The following is a 21,244-nucleotide window of genomic DNA, read 5'->3' as shown; positions in this document are numbered from 1 at the left end:
CACATTACACAAACACATCCCAACGCATGCAGAATACAAAGAGAAAACAACGAATCATCGTTCGTTCTCCCTTGCTAGGAGGTTTCGCGACGGAGAAAATCCCGTCGCGTAACACGTGTTTAGGTTACTCCATTTGCGCAATCGCAATCCTTTGTCCCCTATCACGCAAGCAGTCCGTTAGGTTTTTTCACCTGCGGAAAGAACGCTTCGATCGGCAGGATGGGATCCTCGGTGGCGAGCGTGAAGTAGCCGGGCACCTTGCGCGACAGCAGGCCCTTGTTGACGGACTTGAAGTTACCCCGGTCCTTGCTGCCCGTCCCGGACAGGGTCAGCTCGACGACGCGCTTCGAGTAGTCGGACGAGGCACTGTTCAGGTCGTAATCGTCACCGTTGGTGGTTGTGGCACTGTTCGTATCTTTGGGCGATATCTTCATGATCGCCGTCTCGTGATGCCGGTAGCTTTCCGTCGTACTGGCACGCGTCGTCACCTCGTTCTCCGCTCCACCGTTGGACGCATCGAACCGATCGCCCAGCGTACCGAGATCATCGATCGGACGGCTCTGCTCGCCAGACGACGACCCCAGCACACTGTTCTGGTCTAGTGAGGGAATGTCGGCTACCTCATCGCGCTTAAACGGTTCGTCCACACTGGCACTGCCGGTTGCTGTGTTCGTCTGTTCCATCTCCTTTTTGCGATTGTAGTTTTGAATTCGCTGCCGTAAGGTGATCTTCGGTGGGCGACGGTTGATGAGCGAAGCTGTTGTGTTGTACGTGCCGTTCAGGGTACGATTGGCTGCGACGGCCTGATCGTATGCCGTCTTGGTACGTCCACGGTTCGCTAGATTAGCGCCATTCGCTCCTTGGCCACGTGTCGTGCCCGAGCTAGTGGACGTTTGCGGTGTCTCGGTGGAAGGTTTCTTCACCGTGAACCGATTGTACGTGCGCGTCCCGTGTGGTCTAAATGAGCTTCTGGTCGTTGTTTCATTGGCAGACTTCTCCGTCGTCACAGCACCGGTACCGGTTGGAAGGATGTCGTTCGATTCTACCGTCTTGTTGAGGCGTGCGTTCACCAGGAAACGGTTGCGCGTAGGGAACCGCAACTTTGGTGCCGTTGTCGTTTCCACCTCACCACCAACAGAGGAAGGTGCCAGTGTGCTCGTCGGTCCAGCGGTGCTTGCAACCGTGCGGTTCAGTTTGTTCCGATACTCCTTGATGCTAAACCGTGGGCGGTTGTGTTCGCCTCCCCGGGTGCGGTTCTGTGGTTCGGAAGAGTTGATGCTTGACTCGTCCGAATTGAACACAGCCGCCGAGTCGGCCAGTGTGGCAACGGTGGACGAAGATGCCGTCGGTGGAAGTCGACTCGGTAGTCGTGAGTTCTGTTTCGAACCCTCGGCAGCGATCGGTTGCGTGTCTTCCTGAGAATCCTTACCCTTCGGAGCTGGTCGGTAGCGTGAGCGGAAACCTCCACCAATCGGGGAAATGGACGGTGCAGCTTCCGCCGGCGTACTGACGACGGCTGCCGTCGTTGTGCTGGTGGAAGAAATCGTCGTTAAGGTCGGTGTTGCCAGCGAGGGTTCCGTTTGGTCGAGCAGGATGGCGTTTTTCTCCTCTTCCCGCTGGCTCAGCACATTGAAGCGATTTCTGGTAAAGTGTGGCTTCTTGCGGAATTTCTTTATCACCGCACCGTCAAACTCTTCACTGGACACGGCAAATGTGGGCAGTGGTGGTGGCGTCGGTAGAATGGTAGTTGCTGGCTCCGTCTCCACGATTGCTGCGATCGGTGGCGTTGCGGTGGTGATGGGCTTTGGACGGAAACGAATTCGGTTACGGTTGTTACGGTTCGCATCGACCGCATTGATGCTGGGACTGATGGCGTTAGTAGTCGATTCGGTTGAATCCTGCTCGGTGGTGTACTCCGTCGTCGTGCTGCTCTGATGGTGCGGCTTCGGACGTCTGCGGCGATGCTGCCCATTGCCACCCTTGGATCCAGTGTGCTGCTGCTGCGCTCGGTTTGGAGCTGGGGTCGTCACAACCTGCTGAATGGGCGACTCTTCCGATCCGAAGAACGGTCCAATGGTTACAATCTCCAGCTGCAGATCTTCCTGGCGATTCTCCTCCTCCGCATCGGTCGTGTACTTGTACTTGTTCTTGGACTTGGGCGGGATCAGCGTCGGATCAGCGATCGCGTCCTCGATCGTGAAGAAGCTGTGCGTTATGATCGGTTCTTCCGTCGATTGATCCCACGGGGAGTTTGTGGTGGGCCCAGCGCTAGCCGAGGTAGACGTCGTGGTCGAGGAGGGAGCGGCTGAGGGACGTCGGTTCGGTGGCAGTCCGGTGTAGGCCGGATGCATCAGCTTGTGCTGCTTGTACTCATTCCCGACCGGGCGGAAGAGGTTCTTGAAGACGTTGGGTTTCTCCGTCGTGAGATACTTCTCCCGGGACAGCCAACCGTTCTCGCTTAGCTCATTCAGTGGTGTTACCAGGACGGGGGAGGATGATTGATGGTTGTGGAAGCTCTGCTCTCCGGGGAACTGGAACTGGTTGTAGTGGTGCTGGTAGTACTGCTGCCTCGGGAGAGTCGTCGCCGTCGGGAATTGGGTAGTCGTGGTGGTAGTCGTGCTGACGGTCGTCGGTGCTGGCCCACTGGTGGGTACCGCTTGTGATGCCGGCGTTGGTCGCGGGAAATCGTAGCTGAACCGGTTGGCGTCCTGGAGCGGCGAGTGAGGGTTGATGTTGTACTTGTTCAGAATCTCGATCGGATCCTTGCTCGGCGATGAGTCGGCGAGATGGTTCAGCACCGTAGGTAAGAATGCCTGCTGTGTGCTCGGAGGCGGTGGGACCAGATTCTTGCTGTACTCGTCCTGTATTTCGTTGAACTGGACCGAGAGCTGTTTTCCGGGAGATTCCTTAAACTTAACAATCTCGTACGGTTTGTGCTCGATCGGTAGCGGTTGCTGAGTGCTGTAGGTGTTGAACGCTCCTCCACCAAACACTTGACTTCCGAAGTTGCCGAACGATTCGCGCTCCGACTGGAACGGTCCCTGCGAGAAGCTATGCTTCGTGGAAGATCCGCTGGAAGAACTCGACGAAACTGGAGGAGCTGGATGTTGCGTTTTCAGGTTGAAGTTGTTGTACTTGTTGCCGGAGATGAAGCCGGAGGATGACGATGAGCTGTGATGTTGCTGTTGCTGTTGCTGCTGAACTTGCTGGAAGAAGGGCGTCAGTACGCTCGGTGGAAGATGGGGAAAGAGCGGAGTTGAATCAAGTCCTCCCGATCCCGTCTTGGTAAGCTCCTTTTCGGCGGACGAGGGCGTGACGTACTTCTTCGGGAATTCGGCCAAATCCGCTGGGATTTGGTTGAAGTGCGGGAAGGAGAACTTTCCACTGGTACTCGGCTGAAGTTGCTGTTGCTGCTGTTGGATAAAGTTTAGCTTTTTGAACTGTCCCACAGTCGGGGTGTAGCCAGGTGCATTGAAGAAGCTTTTGAGTGTTTGCGTATCGAAAGACGGAACTCCCGAGCCCAGCTGGCCGAAGAACTTCGTTTTGGACGGTGCCAGTGCGGCTGGGCTGAGGACGGGCGACTGGCCGAACTGGATGTAGGTACCGTAGAGCTGGTTCGGATTGATGAAATGCTCCAGCCGGTTCGAGCTAGTGGCGATCTGCTGCTTCTGCCGGAAGCCGGTAATGCCCAGATGGGATTGGAGTTTGTTCATGACCGGGTGCGGCTTGAGCGTCGACTTTTGAACGATCGAGGGTTGAACGTCCCTGTGGAAGGTTGTGAAGAAACAAGCGATACCGTGCAATTGAGTCATAAGTTACGTTAGATTGCAGAAAGTGCACCCACTACCTACCTGAACTGTCCATTGAACTTGCCAGACTTGACACCAACGGCACCGTGCGTGGAGATGGCGGCCGTGATCTTCGGCGTCGAGCTGTGCACCATGTTGAGCGTGGTGATCTGGTCCGACTTGACGAACGGTTTCGACTGTACCGGGGACTGTTGCTGCTGCTTGTGCGGTGCCGCCGGGTAGATCGTTTGCAGCAGCGGCGTCGTCATGTACTTAGGTGGCCCAGCTGGCGTGTGCCCAAAGGAAGGAACGGCTCCTTGTGGTTGATGATGATGGTGATGATGATGGTGCTGTTGTTGGTGATGTTGCTGCTGCTGCTGCTGCTGTACGGTAGCCGCGGGGCTTGGCCCGGGTGCCTGCTGGTGCGTTGTGATCTGCACCTTCATGCCACCCTGCGCGTGCTGACTGTACTGGGCGATCGGTTGGTTGAACTGCTTCAGGATCTGCGCATTGTGCTGTGCGATATGAACCAGTTCGTCCTTGCTCGTCGTGTCGAAGCTGGCAACGCTGATCAGTTGCTGCGATTGTTGCGGTTGTTGCTGCTGCTGCTGGGGCACATGATACGGTATCGGTCGCCATGGTACCTGCGAAGAAGGTGTTGATGATCGGAGAGATGATCAGCAAATGTAAAACCAAAAACCGGGTAAGAAATGCAAAATATGCATCCATGGCTAGCGCTGCCAACGAAAGTGAAAATGAAAGTAATCTTCGTCGATGCTTGAACAACAGACAGACAGACAGAGAGAGAGAGAAACGGGGAAAGAGTGCATCCCCAGTGTAAGAACCCAAGCGCACCCAAGCAGAGTTGCTGATGACTTTCCCTTGCAAAAGGTTCGCCAAATTCGATACGCATCGAGCGTTTCCGCTACACGGACGGACACCCTCGGGCCCATGATTAGGGCTCGGGTTGTGGGATGAATAAAAAACAACAACACACGTAGTTCCGCGGCGGGTGAAAAGCGTCGAGAAGCGAACGATGAAGATGGTTGCAGCGAGATTTTGCACGGCACGGTTGTAAATTGGAGAGAAAATGAAAAGAAAAACAGTATTTTTTCATCCAGATTACCAGTGTACAACAAATTGATAATAATCGCGTGCTGCCCTTTCGGTTGTGATCAAACGGGTTGGGAGGGCTTGCCAAACAAAATATCAAGCTTTAAATGGAGCCAGATAGCGCTAGAGGAAGCAACAGATTTTCATCGGAAAATTGTCTTCAAAACAAAACACAACACACACACAAAGAACCTCCAGCCGGCATTCGAGCATGAACCGCAATAATGGTGTAGCGTGCGGGCTTGCGTGCGTGCGTGCATGTGACCCGCTAATTGTAACGTTAAACGTTACAATTTTCCGGTCAGTGGTCATCATCTGACCGGAGCAGCGCAACAGTCGCGTGAAGCAGCGGGGAAAAAAGCTGTTGATTTTTATTAATCGTTACGGAGCTGACCTTACACGACCGTAGAAGGTGCAAAAGAGAGAGAATTTAATACGACGGAAGAGATCGTTTAAAGGTTTTCTTTTCCTTTCTTTAAGCTTTAGTAGAAGCATTAGTGTTGATGGGGTGAAAACAGCATTGCTATTGATTGTTTTCTATTTAATGGATTAGATTTAATGTTCAATGTGTATGTTGCTCTAGATGTATGAAGGCGAACTAGAAAACCAGGCATCGTATAAAGCAAGTCGATAAAGTTATTAACGATCATACAGATCAATTAAAAAATAACATCGAATCATCATTTGCATTCAATCAGTGTAAGATAGTAAAGATATAAAATCGGATATTAGTCTGCGTGTCTACACGCGATGCTGCTGCTCGTACAAATGTTCATACAGTATCGGACAGAAAGATAGGGCATAGGTTTTTTAACGCACCGTGCACCCGTTGGGCCAAGTTTATGTGTGGTTTGTATGTGTGTGTGTGTGTGTGTGTGTGTGTGTGTGTGTGTGTGTGTGTGTGTGTGTGTGTGTGTGTGTGTGTGTGTGTATGTGTGTGTGCATGTGTGTGTGGATGTATGTTTGAATGTGTATTGATGTGTGTGTTTGTTTCACAAGTAGGTCGTTTCGGATAGATTTGTAAGTAGCTTTTTTGTGTTTTGGGTTAGGTTTTTGGTGTGATAAGCAGGACCACCGCCCTCGCGATCAGTGTGTTTTCGATATATTAACAATGTTACGGTCTTCTTTCGCCGTGGTCTTCTGAGGACGTTCGGTTGACTTACGCGTTTCGGTTGTCCAAGCGCGTTTCAGTTGTCTAAGCACGTTTCGGTTGTCCGAAGTGCGTTTGCCACAAAAGTGCGCGATCGTTCCATTACGAACTCGATCCTTTTGCGCTTAATGCCAGCAGCAGCCATTCGCTTTTACATATGGCGCTGATGATCGGTACAACGTTTACCTCGACCCATTGTTACTAACATTGCTTGCTTGGACCGTCAAGAACGCGCTGCTTAAAAACTTGGACACGGCTGATCCCGTGCTCTGCCTGCGTTCTACTTCTATACGCGATGAATTACATCGTTTTGGAGCAGCGAAAACATCGCATGGATAAAAACTATCAACGAGTACGCGAGTAAGCGTCTTCCCTTCAAAATCGAGAAAAGAATACTGCCGCGCTCATGAAACAAAACGCCCATTGAAAAGAATAACTGCGCGCCAGCTCAATGCACGCACAAAGTTTACCATTCGCACACAACGTGCAACGCAGAGATGCACGCATGCCTTTCAATGGCGTGCACTGGAGAAACACCTGTGAGGGAATGCCGAGTTCATTGCTATTGTGCGCGTGTCCATTTCGCACCGGTGTCGCATTCACATTCATGAAACAGCACACCTGCGTTTTCGTCCGAGGAACAAGCGCTGCTGTCGATGCAAACTTTAGTTTTTATCCAAGTGTAAACGCACAATGTTTCACATGATAACACACATAATAAGAATAATTTCAACGCAATATGACATCATGGCAAGCTATGTTTTTCAGACACAAACCCGCGCACTTGCAAATACACATTAAAAAGCACACTCTCTTTCTACTACTACTACACACACACACATGCACACACACACACATGCACACACACACACATACACACACACACTCACACACACATACACACACACATACACACATACACACACACACAATCACAAGTAACGTGGCAAAACAAGTGCACGGTGCATTGAAAAAAAGGGTCCTATCTTAATGTCCGATACTGTACCAGTGCATATGTCCACGTTTTTAGCGGGAGCATGGCGCTCACTCCAACGATTTTATGCTTCGATTCGTTGCAGCGAGATTTTCCCGCTTGTTTCTTGTCATCTATTTTTGTTTCTCCCTCCCTTCACTCCCCTAACCCTGCACAGCTAAGACTGCGATCGATGCAGATCATAAAATGCAAACGAAAAAAAGAAGCTCACATTACTGGAGGAATTTAGCTGTTTTTGTGTGTGTGTTTCTCTTGTTGGCTGCTTTCCAAACAACGTTTTTGCGTGCTGTGTTGCGGCTTACGGCAGGAGAAATGCGCTCGATGTTGCGTTGCGGCTGCCGTTCTGTAGCGGGGTTTCACTCGGGGAGATGCGATGCTTGATCATTTTCCCAACCGTCCGTGCCAATCAGACTGTGTAATTGAATCGAAGACGTGGGTTGGCGACTGCGTTTTGCCGACGATCGGCTGCAAACGATTCAAGCTTGATGGTCGCGATGAAAATTGGATCGATTATGTTCAAACGACAGGTGGTTTTATTGCCAGAGAGTGGGCCTTGGCTGTCTTATTTATACATTGCGAAACTACATCACAAATGGTACACGTAGATTAAGAATCACGATTCCGTTACATCTGTTTCGCAGAGCAATTTGAACTGCTTAAAGGTGGCAATTTGTGCAAACATCGACAGCATCGTCCAACATGAGTACAAATCTTAATTTTTTGGAATTAATTACTGTGCAAACAAACGAAAGATCTCATTCGAAATAGGTTCTTTTCTCACCATAAATTTTCTTTTATGAGGTTCACGAAGGAACTGTTTGCTCTGTTCGACAACACTTACAAAGCAAAGTGCTATTCTGGACAGCAAGAAGATCACTTACAAAAAAGGCAAACCCGAATAGTTCTTCCGTTATAATAATGACTTAAGTCGGCATGTTTGTTCAGATTGGTTCACGTGAGCTATGTTATTACAGGGCAACAAGCTTGGGATTGTTTAGCATAAAACTGGACACTTCCAGCCCAAGCAACTAATTAGACAGATGGAAGAGAGTATGGAATTAGTGTGCTCCATTCTAGAAATTAGTCACTCTTCGAAAGGTCAGAGGCTCGATGTTTCACTCTGCTAATCATAACACGAAGATCGCCTGGAAAGATCCAACTTTCTAGAGCTATAAAGACGCAATCATCCACCTGCCCGAAAGGGTGTACGCCTTATTAAACATCCAAAAGCTGCGTTCTGGCTTCTGGCTAAAGATGTTTCTTTTGCTCTCTAATCAAAAAGCATTAAGAATAGGCCCCAGCACCGTTTACCGATCACGTGGTGAGATAAACTCTCGAACCGGGTTTTGGAATTAATGGTTCGTAAACCTTTGACGTCGCTGTGACAGAAGGAGAGTGCATTCGCCAGAAAAGGTCCAAAGTCGTTTCCCACTGGGTCAGTGGTTACAGTGGGTTAGTTGGGCGTTTGGCGAGACCATCGAGGGCAAGCGCTGGCGAGCAAGCGATGCCATGAATAATGCATAACAATCGGACCGGGAGTTTCAATTAAAATAGCTGCATACCCTTTCTTTTCTGCCGCTCTCGCGGGAGAAGCAGATTTACAACCGACATAACCTTGTCGTCGGTAAGTAGGGGCCCCTGTTCTTTTAGACTAAAGTGAATACAATCTTCACCCTATTCTACTACTACACACTATCACTGATTACTGTATACGCAAGTAGCGAAAAAAAAGAGTATGTAAATTGTTTCACCGTGTATTTTTTTGCAAATGAAGCAACGTGTGCGAACGACAAAAGTAGAGCAAAATAGCAGGGAGTTTGCTAATTTATTTCCCCACCACTTTGCAGCGCGGGATGACGATGAACGTATCCATGATAAGTGGCATGTTCAGCATAGGAATTTAATTTAATTACAAAGGTATTACTTTTACATTTATTTCCTATTGTTCTTCTCCACCAATCGAATGTTTCACGTGGTTGCAACGCTGGGTGGTCCTAAAACGGGGAATTAATTTTCGCCCAGCGGCCAATTCCGTTGCAGCCCCGAAAATAGCTATTCGTGTCCGCCGTGTTCGTTCAGCGATCTCTCTCCCTGCGATCAGCTGTCATGTGTGCCGCCAAATATCAATCATCTGTCATCACTTTGCCTCGTGTGCTTCCCTACCCCCGGGAGGGAACAGATAAAAATGTCCCCCCACCCCATGTTACGACTTCCGAAACATTGTCCAGGCGCGCGGGTCTAGTTTGAATTTAAAGCTTGGAACTGGAACAACAAAATTCCCTCCCGGGGGGAGAATACCCAGCTATAAACGGTGCTTAAATTCAGGCAAAATGATAGGTTGCAGTTAGTTCTTTATACGTGTTACGCCCAGTTTGTTGCGATCTTATGTTGGGGATTTTTTTTTGTTGCGAAATTCTCATCCATCCAAATAAGAGAGTTGTCATAGTAAATTAGCACAACAAGGGAAACATTCACGCACCAGCAAGAAGAGCACAAGAAACTAGAAATTGCCAAAGAATGGCGAACGAGACCCGTTAATCATGTCTGCCAGCTCGTGTCGATTACCGAGCTGATCGTTATCATTTCCGAATTGAAATAGATAAATGTCTACGTCTCTCCGGTAGTTTGACGATTCGACGAATCGGTTCTTAAATGGAATTCAAGCAGCAATGGTATGAGAGTTTGCTGAAGAATGCAAAAGATCAACGACACATTGCGAGATCGTTATCGTGTGCTCGTTTGAAATGGGAGAGCAAATTTCAATACCAACCAAAGCATGATCACCATCACCATGGTAATAAACCCGTTAAGCTTTGATCGATCGATTGCTGATTCGGTCTCAGAGCCTTGTAGCACTTGACTATGTTGCGATCTTTGCTTATCGCGGATGCAATACGCGTGAGATCATTTCTGGTTTCACATTTTTCACATTAAACTACCGGGGAGCATTAAAAGAGCAAACAGAAAAACCGCAAGCATTCCTTCTTTGTAACACCCATTTGTGCTACATTTATGGTCATAACGCATAATGAGCATTGCGGTTTGCGCATACAATTCACACGTTGCGTTAGGGAAGGATAAGCAGCAGTAGAAGCAGCGAAAAAAAAAAAAATACGCACAATTAATAAATATACAACAATCCCATTCAAATGTTGAGCGCCAGGTTGACAGCGTGTTAGGATCACCGAGCCGTGCAAGCATAACTGCCGCCCGGTCCCGGTCGTATTGTCGGCCTGGGAAACGGCAGCTGGACAACGTTAGCTTTAGCGGCGCTACACGGTTAATAACATATTTATGCAACTCCATGGGATATGGCATACTTCTGCTATGCGCTTCTGAGCCGTCCATTTCTCACGGAAAGAGATGCAAAAAAGCAAAAGTGCTCCCAAAGCAACGCGCACGCATCACATCATAAAGCATTGTTGCGAATTTCCCTCTAAGCATCTCTGAAGGCGGAGAGCGATAAAAGTGTCTGTGTGTGTGGACGTGTGTGTATGTGTACCGCATCGCACAGCATCAATAAAACGAGTCGGGAGGTTAATTCAATGTTTAACATGACGGGGCCGGGCAGCGCCTCATCACCACCGCTCCAACATAGCTCCGTACAAGTGAAAACTGCTGTACCGCACTCCGCTCTTCGTTTTAATGCGATGTATTTAGACCTTTGCACAATTGGCCCCCTGCGTGTACGAAGGAGGGGAAGAGAGCTTGCGCCTCGACCCGTTCTATGTGCGCCATGTTTCAACTTTCCACCGCTGTATGTTTGCCTGCTGCTGCTGCTGCCGCTACGACGGACCCGCTAGAAAGTGTTGTTTGATGTACGTTTCCCCATTTGCGTACGGCGGCATCAACAGCAAGTGTTGAGTTAAATTGTGAAAATGAATGTTAAACCTTACGCTTTAACGCACGATCAGCAGTAACACACGTGTTGGGCGCGCAGAACGTTTGATCACGGTCGATCACGGTTTGGTGTGAAGTTGAGTGATGAAGCAACCGATCGTTACACCACAAAAACCCTCAAGAACCGTGCAATCGCCTACCAGAAGCTTTCACTTTGAACAAACCCGTGCCCTAAAACTTTGAACTGTGGCTCTGTTTGCGACCATTTGACCATTTGCGGAAGTCGTCCGTTGTGGGTCGAATAAAAAAAGGGGTGTCCATTACCGTGTTACGTTTTTAATGCTTGACCCAACGGCCACAAATTGCCGATCCTAATATAATTCGAAGCAGACGATGGTTTGCACGAACTGGTCTGTTATTATGATCCTCTCCGACTGGTGAATTACTTCCTCAACACAGGCTCCACACTGGCCTCCTCTCACACAGTGTGCGCTGACGTTGCTCGTGTTCGTGTGCACATAACATAAGCAAAAAAGGGAGGTTTGTGCGGCACACGCTCACTCATTTATGATAATGGCGTGGTGTGGTGCTCTTTGCATAAGCAGAAAGCAGAAAGATGCACTTTCGGCACACGGGGCGGGGACGCTGGGTGCAGGGTTGGAGGGAGGCGTTGAACAAATTATGAGCCCGCACACCAAATTATGGTGCGCGATAATTGTTTAGCATGAAAGTAAAAACAAACTGTGGCCAATTGGGGACCGTGTGTGGTGCGGTCGGTGCTGTACCGAGTGACAGTGCGTGTGAAATTTAGGGCAATTCGGTTACAACGCTTGCATAAGTCAGCTCCGGAAGTCGAATTGTGATGTGTATTGCTGTTGTCTTTGGTGCTGTACAGGAAATAAAGGCACTGCTAGGTGATTTTTCTATCTCTCTGTGCGATACCTAGTGATTGGAAAGGAAATGTATGTTGTATGTTTAATGAATTGTTACGGAAGATTTATCTCTTCCCAGTGTGTGCAAGGTGTTGTGATCATGTGATTCTGATCACCTACAACGAGTAAAAGGAAAAGGGTTTATCATTAATCAACGCATTCTATTGTAGATAGGTTTCTACCATCGCTCATAGATCATTTCTTTTAATGAAACCTGCTCGTGCTGAAATTAAAACATTAACCTCCCGGAGTGTGGCTCCTCCCTCGTGGCGGTGGCTGCCCTGTGGCGTTTTCCATAAGTTTAGCGCCGAATGAATAATTTTCGGTGAAACGATTTGAAATGTAACACCGCAGGGTGTTGCGGGTCAACCCTTTAGCCTACGGGGACGCACACTTTACGTCTCTCTCTGTCTCTCTCTCTCTCTGCGAACGAAGATGTAAACAAAATGCGATACAAATAGGTTTATGGGCCTTTCTTCAAATGCTCTAGGAAGCCTAGGAGGAACTGAACTTTTCCACCTTACTTGTCTGTTACCAGCAGCCCGGAAGAACACACAAGGTGTGTGTGTGTGTGTCCAGCGGGAAAAACCCCAAATCGAGATCAGTTGGAAAGCGCGCGCCTTGTGTTTCCTTGTTTTGGGGTGTGTGTTTTGGGGTCACTTTCGGTGATGAATTCCTTTCTTTTCATTTGCCCCTGGAGAGTTGACCCCTTTTTGTCAGTTATTATTTCCGCACGCATGTTTGCTATTTTTAAGTTCGCGTGCATCACCCATTGTCCATATGCTTATTCATTTATGAACTGGAAAGGATCGTTTTCTCTTCGGCGGAAGCTTTTGTTTCCCGCCCGTGCGCAAACGTGTTGGCAGCAAGCGCAAACAGCTCAATCACGGCGGCAAAGTAAGTGATCGGCGCCAAACGGTTAAAGAGCGCATTGCGTAACTGCGGCTTATCGCTTCCGGTGATCCCACGGTTTCGGTTGCGGAATTGAGTGTGTGCGGCGATCGGTTGCGATGCGGGCAAGATCACCGGTCGGTATCGTTTGCGCCTCAATTTGGGTCAATTTTTACAGCAACAAGAGACGGTGCAGATACGCCTTTCTCTGGTCGAAGAGTGCGGAAAATTATGATCTTTCCTGCTGATCGATGAATCAGTTCAGGAAACGGTTTGCAAGCGTTTGCGGATGGAAAATGGACAGTGGTGAAATGGATTTAATAGAGCCATTTCCGCCGTGCGAGCAGACTGGAGCGGCTGATAAAACACGTAAATCCCGGCTCTACCTGACTGTTGATCGGCTGTGGCTTGTTTTTTCCCAGGAGCTAAATAATTCGTCCATCACGATCACACACCGGGTTGTTGAAATAAGAGCATGCAAATGATCCGATGACATGAAAAGATTGAAAGTTAACCAGTAGCGCTGCACGGGGACGTTATTATTGCTTCCCTTTTGCGGATCGGATAGCGTGTTCCGGAATGGTTTTTGGACGATTTAATTATGACACGATGCAGGGAATGATGATCGTGAACTAAATTAGTTAAGGATAAGGTTATGATTTCCGGAGAAATTACACAGAATTGCTTAATAGATGGGAAGGAGGACATTGGGGTCGTTTTGAAACATAGAAGGGCAATAAACTGGCACGCCCAAAGAATCATAAAGAAAAACAGTAAAGAAAGCGATGAGAACTTGCAGCAGAAGTATTTTCCCTTGAAAAACAATCATTACTAATTAATTTCCAATGCGATGTTCTGTTCGTAGCTTATCTTTTTTCCCCAATCACACAAGCTAATGTTGGTTTCGTGTGAAAAGCAAAAAGGGCTACAATGCATTCCGGATGCTGAAAAAGCGATGCGCAATTGAAGTAGATGAAAATTAAGATACCGAACTACAAGAATGTTTCCACCCTCTTCCACGTTCTGACGTCATAATGAGGCTTGATTTAGAAGTAATTTAATTACCACGCCTGCATGCAAAGTGCATTTGGTTAATTGCATTTCCCCGCGTTTACTGTTAAGCTGAAGGGAAGCTAAGGCCCCATGTAATTAGATAGCAGTTTGAAGCAGAACAAACAAATGCCAGAAGAACCGGTACCACCTTTGCACCCCCAAAACAGCGATTACGGTGTGAAATTCTTGAGACGGGAGCGCAATGTGTTTTCTCCCAACTAGAAAATGTGGCGGGGAAGAAATGTGGCGTGTTGCTTTGTCTGTGCTGTTACTTACTGATAATTCTAGTGCCCTCGGCTCGACATTCTCGCTGTGACCGTACTGGAAGATAATTACAGCCAGCCATATTCCTGTAACGGGAGCAGAGATTAAGAAGAAAAGCGTTAGCGTTAGTGTGCTTGGTTGGTTGTAGCTGATTGGGGGAAACAGTCGTCACAGTTTGACATCAGCGGTCGCGGGCGGGTTCGTTGCTTGCTGCGTCGGTTTGTCAGTCTTTCGTTTGGGTGGCTCCTGAAAGTGATCTGCACTGTCGGCGGGGAACGGAGGAATGATTTCGTTTTCTCATCCCAACCACATCCCATCGAGAGCGTGGGAAAACTGTCGCCGTCAGGCAAGCATAACTCACACCACCAATGATGATTGGATTTGACACTCATGTTAATGTTAAAAGTATACCGTGTTTTTTTTTTGCTGCCTTTCCGTGTTCCAAAACTCACGGGGCGGAAGAGAATGGCAAAAAGGCACGTAGATGTAAGTCACACCCAGCGTGATAAGGCTCGCCTCCCGGCCTGGCCTCTGGCAAAAAGGGAGAGGCGAAACACACACCACACGTCGTCTGTCTGCGGGATACAACACCACACAAACACACTCGATTTAGTTCACTTGGCTTTTGCGGAAGCTCATCAGCATTTGAATGAGCGCGTTTCACAGCAAAGGCTCGGCATGATCGCTCTTCCCCTCTGTCTTACCTTAGGAAAAAGAAATGGGAACGCGCCCCTCGTGCAAGGGCGGGATATGGCCGGTGAGGCTGCACAAAATCCGGATCATAATCATATTATGCTGCCGCGTCACTAATCGCAGCAGGTATCGGCACCGTGCGCAAGGGCCCCCTCTCGGTGTTTGGCCTTGGCGCAAACGGGGATGGCGATAGGGACGCTGGAGCACGGGTGGCATGAATCGGTGCCAAATTGATGCCAAATTAGTGAAAGGGGTATCAAGAGCAAGGCGGGCGTGCATTTTAATCCACCGGAGAACAGAAACATGTTGAAAGGAGAGCAGTGTGTGGAGCTGGGTTGTTGGAGTTTCGGGCTGGATCGTGCAACCCTTCCCAGCCTCTGGTGGGGGATGATGAGTTGATGCTTTTAAATCTCCCACACATCTAAGCACTTGGCTTGGGAAAAAATTCGGCCCCGGTGCGAGCGCTCGTGCGAGCGCTTGGTGGCAGAAATTGGTGGCAGCCGATCGGTTAGTCAGTCAGTCCGTTAATTAGTTATCGAGCAAGGTGCCCTCGCTCGCTTCCCTTTGCGCCTTTGGTTTGCTGTGAGTCTGGATCAAATCTTATTTTAGCCTGCCGCCGTTTCCAGTTTGCTCAATTTAACGCTCCACGTTAGAGTAGATCAGCGCGCAGCGCGATGAGAATTGATTAGCTCTGATATGGGGAGGTGTTGTTTGGTAAGGTGGCTTATTTTTCCCGCTGCGGCTCAAACGGAAGAAGGAAATGAAGCCAATCAACCGGGAGATGAAAGATTATTTAATTAAATTCCAGGTTAAGCATGTTTCCAAAACCACCGCACCGCAGACACCGATCGCTGATTGGGCCAGTTTTTTTGTTGGGGAGTTCGATTGAGGAGAAGAAATAGATCATGATCGATTAGCGGTCAGTGACGCAATTGATTCTATTTAGTGCTCTGCTCTGGTAGCACCTGGTTAGGTGATGCATAATTCAAACACTTCAAGATAAGATCGCCACAAACTAGGGTTGATTGACTGCTGGCACGTTCGATTAAATCACTCTTAGCTAATGGGGTTTTGCCGGAGATAACGTTTTTTATTTTTACATTTTCCCACACACCGTCTTTCCTTCCTTATCTGTGGTATTTTCTGTGGTTCCCCAAGACAAATGACAAAGAATGTCATAACATTATTGCTGATGGTGTGTTTAAAATTCCTTTCCAAATACCTCCAGCGTTTGCAAAATGTTTATTGGCCCCCAGATAAAGCAAACTCACCGTCGTCCCCAAAGCTCATTACCATATTAAGCTTGTTCATCCCGGCTAATATGTTTTCCAACACGCCAAATCCGCACCAAATTGCGGAAAACTGTCATTTCCTTCAGTTCGTTTGTACACATTAGCCAACAAACAACGCTCCCAAAAAGCCACAACGTGGGATAGGGGAGCGCGCGACCGGTTGGCTAGCGTTCGCGACGATGGTCAATAAATTTGCACACAAACGTGTTCCTTTTGTAACCCTTCACTCGTCACCCTTCACCGCACATGGGCCAGTAGGATTCTGGCGTATCGGTGCAGAAAGTATCATAAAATCAGCACCGCATTAATCCCGTACCTGTGTGTTGGTGTTGGTTCGGGGGAAGGGGTTTTCTTTTCGGGGTCGTTCGCGGGCCGAAAACGGTCGCTGAGAACATAATTTGGATGAGAAATGATATCGTCACCGGCTTACAGCGAAGGTTCTCTGGTAGAAAACACTCACAAAAGGGGTGAAAAACTTTGGAGAAAAGGTTCCCGTAGGGAGAAGGGCGGTGTAGCTAATTAAGAATATTTTACAGCTACAGCTTCAGCGTTACAGAACGAACCCTCGGTTGGAGCGAGAGACAGAGAGTATGCGCGATTAAGATATTAATGAATGCGTCCACACGCAGCAGAAAGATAGGCAAATGGAAGTGAAGCGTCCTCTCTCATAGGTGAATCTCCTCAGTGTGTGCGCGCGACCTAAGCAGGGTTGACTTATGGCAGTGGGCAACCCTCGACAACGGGGGCCTGATTGGATGTCTCCGAGCAATCGCGCTCCAGCGCTCAGGAGCATTGGAAAGACCACCGTCCGGCCCGATGATATATAAAACCCACAGCGCCTGGAGTCGAACCGTAACCGGATGCTATAAATATCCATGGTTTGTTCTTGGGCGACCCTGGGTGGACTTGGACCGGGTTGGTTGGTGCCAAAATGCTGATCGCGGGCTCGAGATCCTCGGCCAGAAAACTGGAAACAAAACATTCCAGCTGATACTAATGACTTCATCTCATCGGTGAGGCTGGCGGAGAAAGAACCGCTGCCTGCCAGAGACGAATAAAAACGGTACTTGGTGGCTGGCACTTTGGTTGTGTTGTGTGTTTGGTTGCGTCGTGAAGATGCCAAAACATGCTCCAAAACACGGCTCTGTTCGCATTTGGTGTGGAGCTCACGTAATAGGCGTAAAATTCTTACATTATCTAGTGTGACGATCGTATCGAGAGGGGGGGGGGGGGGGGGGGCTTGATCTCAATCTCATCCATCCGGTTTGACACATCAAAGATTGGGTCAGTGGTAGCAACCTTGCGGGTGAAGAAGCAAGAATTGCAACATTATCATCCCGGGACTTGGTCAAGGGCATAGACCGGTGTTTGTCTGGAGCGATCGCATCAACTGCTGCTGCTACTGCACGCGTCAACTAGATGATAAAGCGACAGAGTGGACGGAAACAGTTACGGGACGATGTTGTGTTCGTCTGTGATGGAGGGGATGGAGCCACTGCACGCGCAAAGGTATAAGCGCATAAGACCCTAGCACAGACTAACAAGCAATTAACGTTGCGCGCGCGGCCGATTCGACGCGATGACGCTTAACGGGATCTCGGGCAGCGAGAGAGACCATCGGCCGACCCTTGGTGCTGCTGTTGGAAGCTGGGGAAGGTTATTTTCTTTCGCCTTCGCTTCTAACACCTTAACGATTTGGCTGGATCTCTGTCTGTTGTTCTGTTGTGACTGTTAATTCTTCAATTTGATGCCGCCAGTCAGCGCGAGTTCCCGCGATAAGAACTCGAAAGGGAGAAGCAGCATTGTTACTGGTGGATAATGGCATTCTTTCCTCTACACGTGTAACTAGAGGGCTGGAGTGATTATCTGAGCGTACTTTGTAAGCTTCTTGAGAGCCCTTTCCCTTTGGTCGTTCTTTGGAAGGTTTAATTTTGGAAAATGGTTATAATTTCGTGTCCAATCGTTACATCAAAACGTGGCTTTTAATGTTAGCTTGTTAGTGCCCTTAACGTACTCTTGCAATTGGCTGTGCATTCTACTGGAATTTTATAGATCGGTCCGAATACGATTAAAACTGTCCTACAAACAGTGTGTAACGGGTTGTTTACCAAATAAAATCTCTCACTCTCTAACGATCCCGTACACGAACGGTGATCGTTTTGTTGCGTGAGATCAACCCATACGCTCCGCATCGGATGGGATGCATACTCCGGTGCACCGGGAGCTTCAGCCTCATAAAACTTCCCGCCCAAGACACCCTACTCGGCTCGCTCTTAAGTTCTTAATTGTTCGGCACAGACGCTCTGTGCCTGGTGCGCCAGCAAACCTCGACTCCGCTTAACTGTGGCTGTGAGAAAAGCGCGCAAAAAAGGCCTACATATATGGGTAGAATAATATTGTGCCACTTTGCACCTTTTTTTCTGCTTCTTTTTCCACCACAACAAACACGCAAATGTGCGCACTACGGAACTCGCTCATAACCCCCGATCGCGTACTCTCAATGCGCGGTATTGTAAAGCCCGCCGACCCGTCTCGCGCAACTGCCGGTGGAACGGTTCCAGTTGCGCCGTTCTCGGCAAACCACTAAACTGGGTTGCAGTGGGCATTGGATGTGCGGGAAGCAAACAAGAAACAGGTTGACCACATACGCACAGAGAGCGGTGGAACGTGCCAAAAGGGAAGGCTTCCGATTTGCGCTCGTTTTGGGATCGGTTTGAAAGATTAAGCTAATCGCTACCGCGGGCGTGTTGTAGTAGGAGGAATCAGTTCATACGCCCTCGTACTCCCACACACACACACACACATGCTATGCTGCTGCCATACTTACGGATGATCAGAGTCAGATTGTTTGCGAGCCCCATTTTCCGGCCGTACTCATTTACGGAAGGCCTAGGCGCTGCGGTTTTCACGCGTTTGCTGCTGCACGCTGTGGCTGTGGTGCTGGCACTACTCCTGCAGGCTGGTTGATTCCAGGATCGGTGCAAACGGTTCAACGCTACAACTGTTGTGTACACTATTTTGTTGCGTCGCTTCGTGCTGCAGGACTTTCTCTATCGAACTAAAGCTAACGCAAACAAGACAAAAAAATAATGATAATGAAATTATCCGCGATATAGCGACGGGTCGCCTCTGCTTTCCCTACACGAGGTGCACTTTGTCGTTTGCAGGTTTTGTTTTTTATGTAAAATTCCGCTTTTACTAAGAAACTTTGATGAAGATGTACTAATTTTCACTTAATTCTTTTATAGACACACAAAAAAGGTTTCTTCAAACGCAGCAAAATGCACCACAAAAACGACACACAAAAGCACAAAAAAACACACAAAATGCACAATTTTGCTAATTCTCTTACTCTACACTGCGCAATGCACTTAACGATCAATTGATCAATCTACTTGCAAACTATTCACTGTTCCGTTTTTTGTTTGTTCACCCTTGTCTTGACACTTTATGACTTTGAAGCAAGTCCGCGCGCGTTTCTTAACCGAAAAAAACACAGATCGACCACACTGCTGCTTACTTTGGCACAACGTGTGCGCCGGAGCTGGTGCTGCTGACTCGGACTGTTTGCTGTCGACGGCGAGACGGCTTACTGGCGTATGATACCGTGGCCAGCTGTAAAACTATGTTAAACCATTTTGTTCCACAGCCCCACGAAACGCTATGCCTTTTCTTTTGCACCTTCGCACTCACTCACTTACTCACATCGCTTCATTCGCTTCAGCGCTTTTGCATCTCTTTCGATCGAACGGCACGGCCCCCGCGCGGCACGCATCTCCTTTTGCTCGCTTTCTTTCTCCGACCGCGCTTCGCGTGGAGAGGGTTTCTGCCTTCACTGCCGCCCAGCTCTTTCGCTCTCTTGCTCACTCGTACGCGCCCCGGTCGAGCTCGCGGATGCCCATTTCTTTCGGTACCGTGGTGCACTCTCTGGTCCGGTGTGCCCTCCCCTCCTGCAGGTGTTTTCTTGCTTTCTTTCTAATGTTTTGATCGTCCGCGTCGAGGGGCAGCAGCAGCATGCAGTAACGACTTTTCTTCTTCGACTTCGATCACGCTGATCTCGCCGCGTTTGCAAAACATATCGCGAAAAGTGTTTTTTTGTTGTTGCTGCTTGGTTTTAGCTTGTTTGGCTCACTTGTTTGTTTGTGGCTGCTGACCGTCGCAGCAGGGGGGCGAAAGACACACACATGGGGCGTTTTTTGTTGTTGCAATAATTGATACATGAAGCGAAGGTTTCGTTTTCATCCTAGAAGATTGGCTGATGTAGGGCAAACCAATTTAGAAGCAAAAGTGCTGCATGCCTTCGGTTGCATTTAATTAATTTTAGAAATTTTCCTCATTCATCACCCCTTGCTTTCCCCCGTACCAAAACAAAAATTGAATCCATTTTTGAGTGGTTTTAATAATCAATCATCAAAAGGAATGGTTGCTGTAAGCGCCAAACTCCAATGGCAAAGCAAACGGACGACAACGAACGGACTGTCCAAAACATGGTTCCGCACAAAATGCTTCAATTCAAATGCAAATCAGTGCATTGGAAACGCACTGTACTAATAGCATAACGCCGCACAGTCACCGGCCGAACGCGCAGCACCTTCCTCAAGGGCTGGCTTTCGTCGATGCCGCTACCGAGAAGCGCTACGCGAAAACTGGAAACGAGGAAGGTCGGGCTCTGGAGGGCGCTGAATAGGCCGGTGGGCCGTTTTATGGCCCATTGGCTTATTTTCACCCATGGCATGGCATGGCAACCGGTCCCGCTCGTCGAGAGGCGCGCGCAATGGTGGCACTGTGGGCACGCGCCTCAATTCCAATGCTCTCCCGATCCCGTGTGTGTGTGTGTGTGGCTCGCGACGGCTTGTTGAACTTGGAGTCCCACTGAAGGCCCGAACGACAGGTTCCTCTGTTTGTGGGTCCCCCCCTGTTTTTTAGTCGGTGAAGGAGAATTCGTATCATTTTTTCTCTGGAGTTGCCGGTTCATCGTCTTGCGAAGTTCAAGTTTAACAGGTTCGGTCGCTCGGTCCCGGTTGGGAATCGATCGATGCCTCTCGCGCTGCGGCGGAGATCTCCGATCGGTTATTTGTGCCCCAAGTGTACCTTTCTTCAATGCTTCCCGCCCTCTTTCCCCTCTTTTGGGGTAAGTGATCGTGGTGTAGTTTTGAAAGAGTTTTGAACAGGCTTTCGTACTTCACCGGAGGGGCGCAGTGGGTTTCTGGAGTGTCGTCACTGAGATCAAAACA

At 48.8% G+C, this 21,244-nt stretch overlaps 1 protein-coding gene across 1 annotated transcript; it reads right to left on the bottom strand.

Moving 5' to 3' along the window:
• Positions 1-15: 15 nt before the first annotated feature.
• LOC120958451 (mucin-5AC-like) lies at positions 16-20,077 on the bottom strand. The gene is made up of 5 exons (XM_040381283.2): positions 19,531-20,077; positions 18,838-19,074; positions 14,038-14,111; positions 3,852-4,432; positions 16-3,765 (listed from the first exon to the last, which is right to left on the bottom strand). Exons 2-5 carry the CDS (start codon positions 18,869-18,871, stop codon positions 162-164), a joined length of 4,293 nt encoding a protein of 1,430 aa, XP_040237217.2. The 5' UTR covers positions 18,872-19,074; positions 19,531-20,077; the 3' UTR covers positions 16-161.
• Between the last annotated feature and the right edge of the window lie 1,167 nt (positions 20,078-21,244).

The sequence above is a fragment of the Anopheles coluzzii genome, chromosome 3, assembly GCF_943734685.1.
Source record: "Anopheles coluzzii chromosome 3, AcolN3, whole genome shotgun sequence".
NCBI lineage: Eukaryota > Metazoa > Arthropoda > Insecta > Diptera > Culicidae > Anopheles > Anopheles coluzzii.
Note: the sequence above shows the minus strand (reverse complement) of the source record. Positions and strands in the feature narration are given on the sequence as shown.

Excerpts from the sequence above, each read along its gene's own strand:
- LOC120958451 (XM_040381283.2), bottom strand. The coding sequence starts at position 18,871 with ATGGGGCTCGCAAACAATCTGACTCTGATCATCC. Across the intron at positions 4,433-14,037 it reads CGAGGGCACTAGAATTATCA|GTACCATGGCGACCGATACC; the intron begins GTAAGTAACAGC and ends CCTTCTTCGCAG. Across the intron at positions 3,766-3,851 it reads AAGTTCAATGGACAGTTCAG|GGACGTTCAACCCTCGATCG; the intron begins GTAGGTAGTGGG and ends AACCTTCCACAG.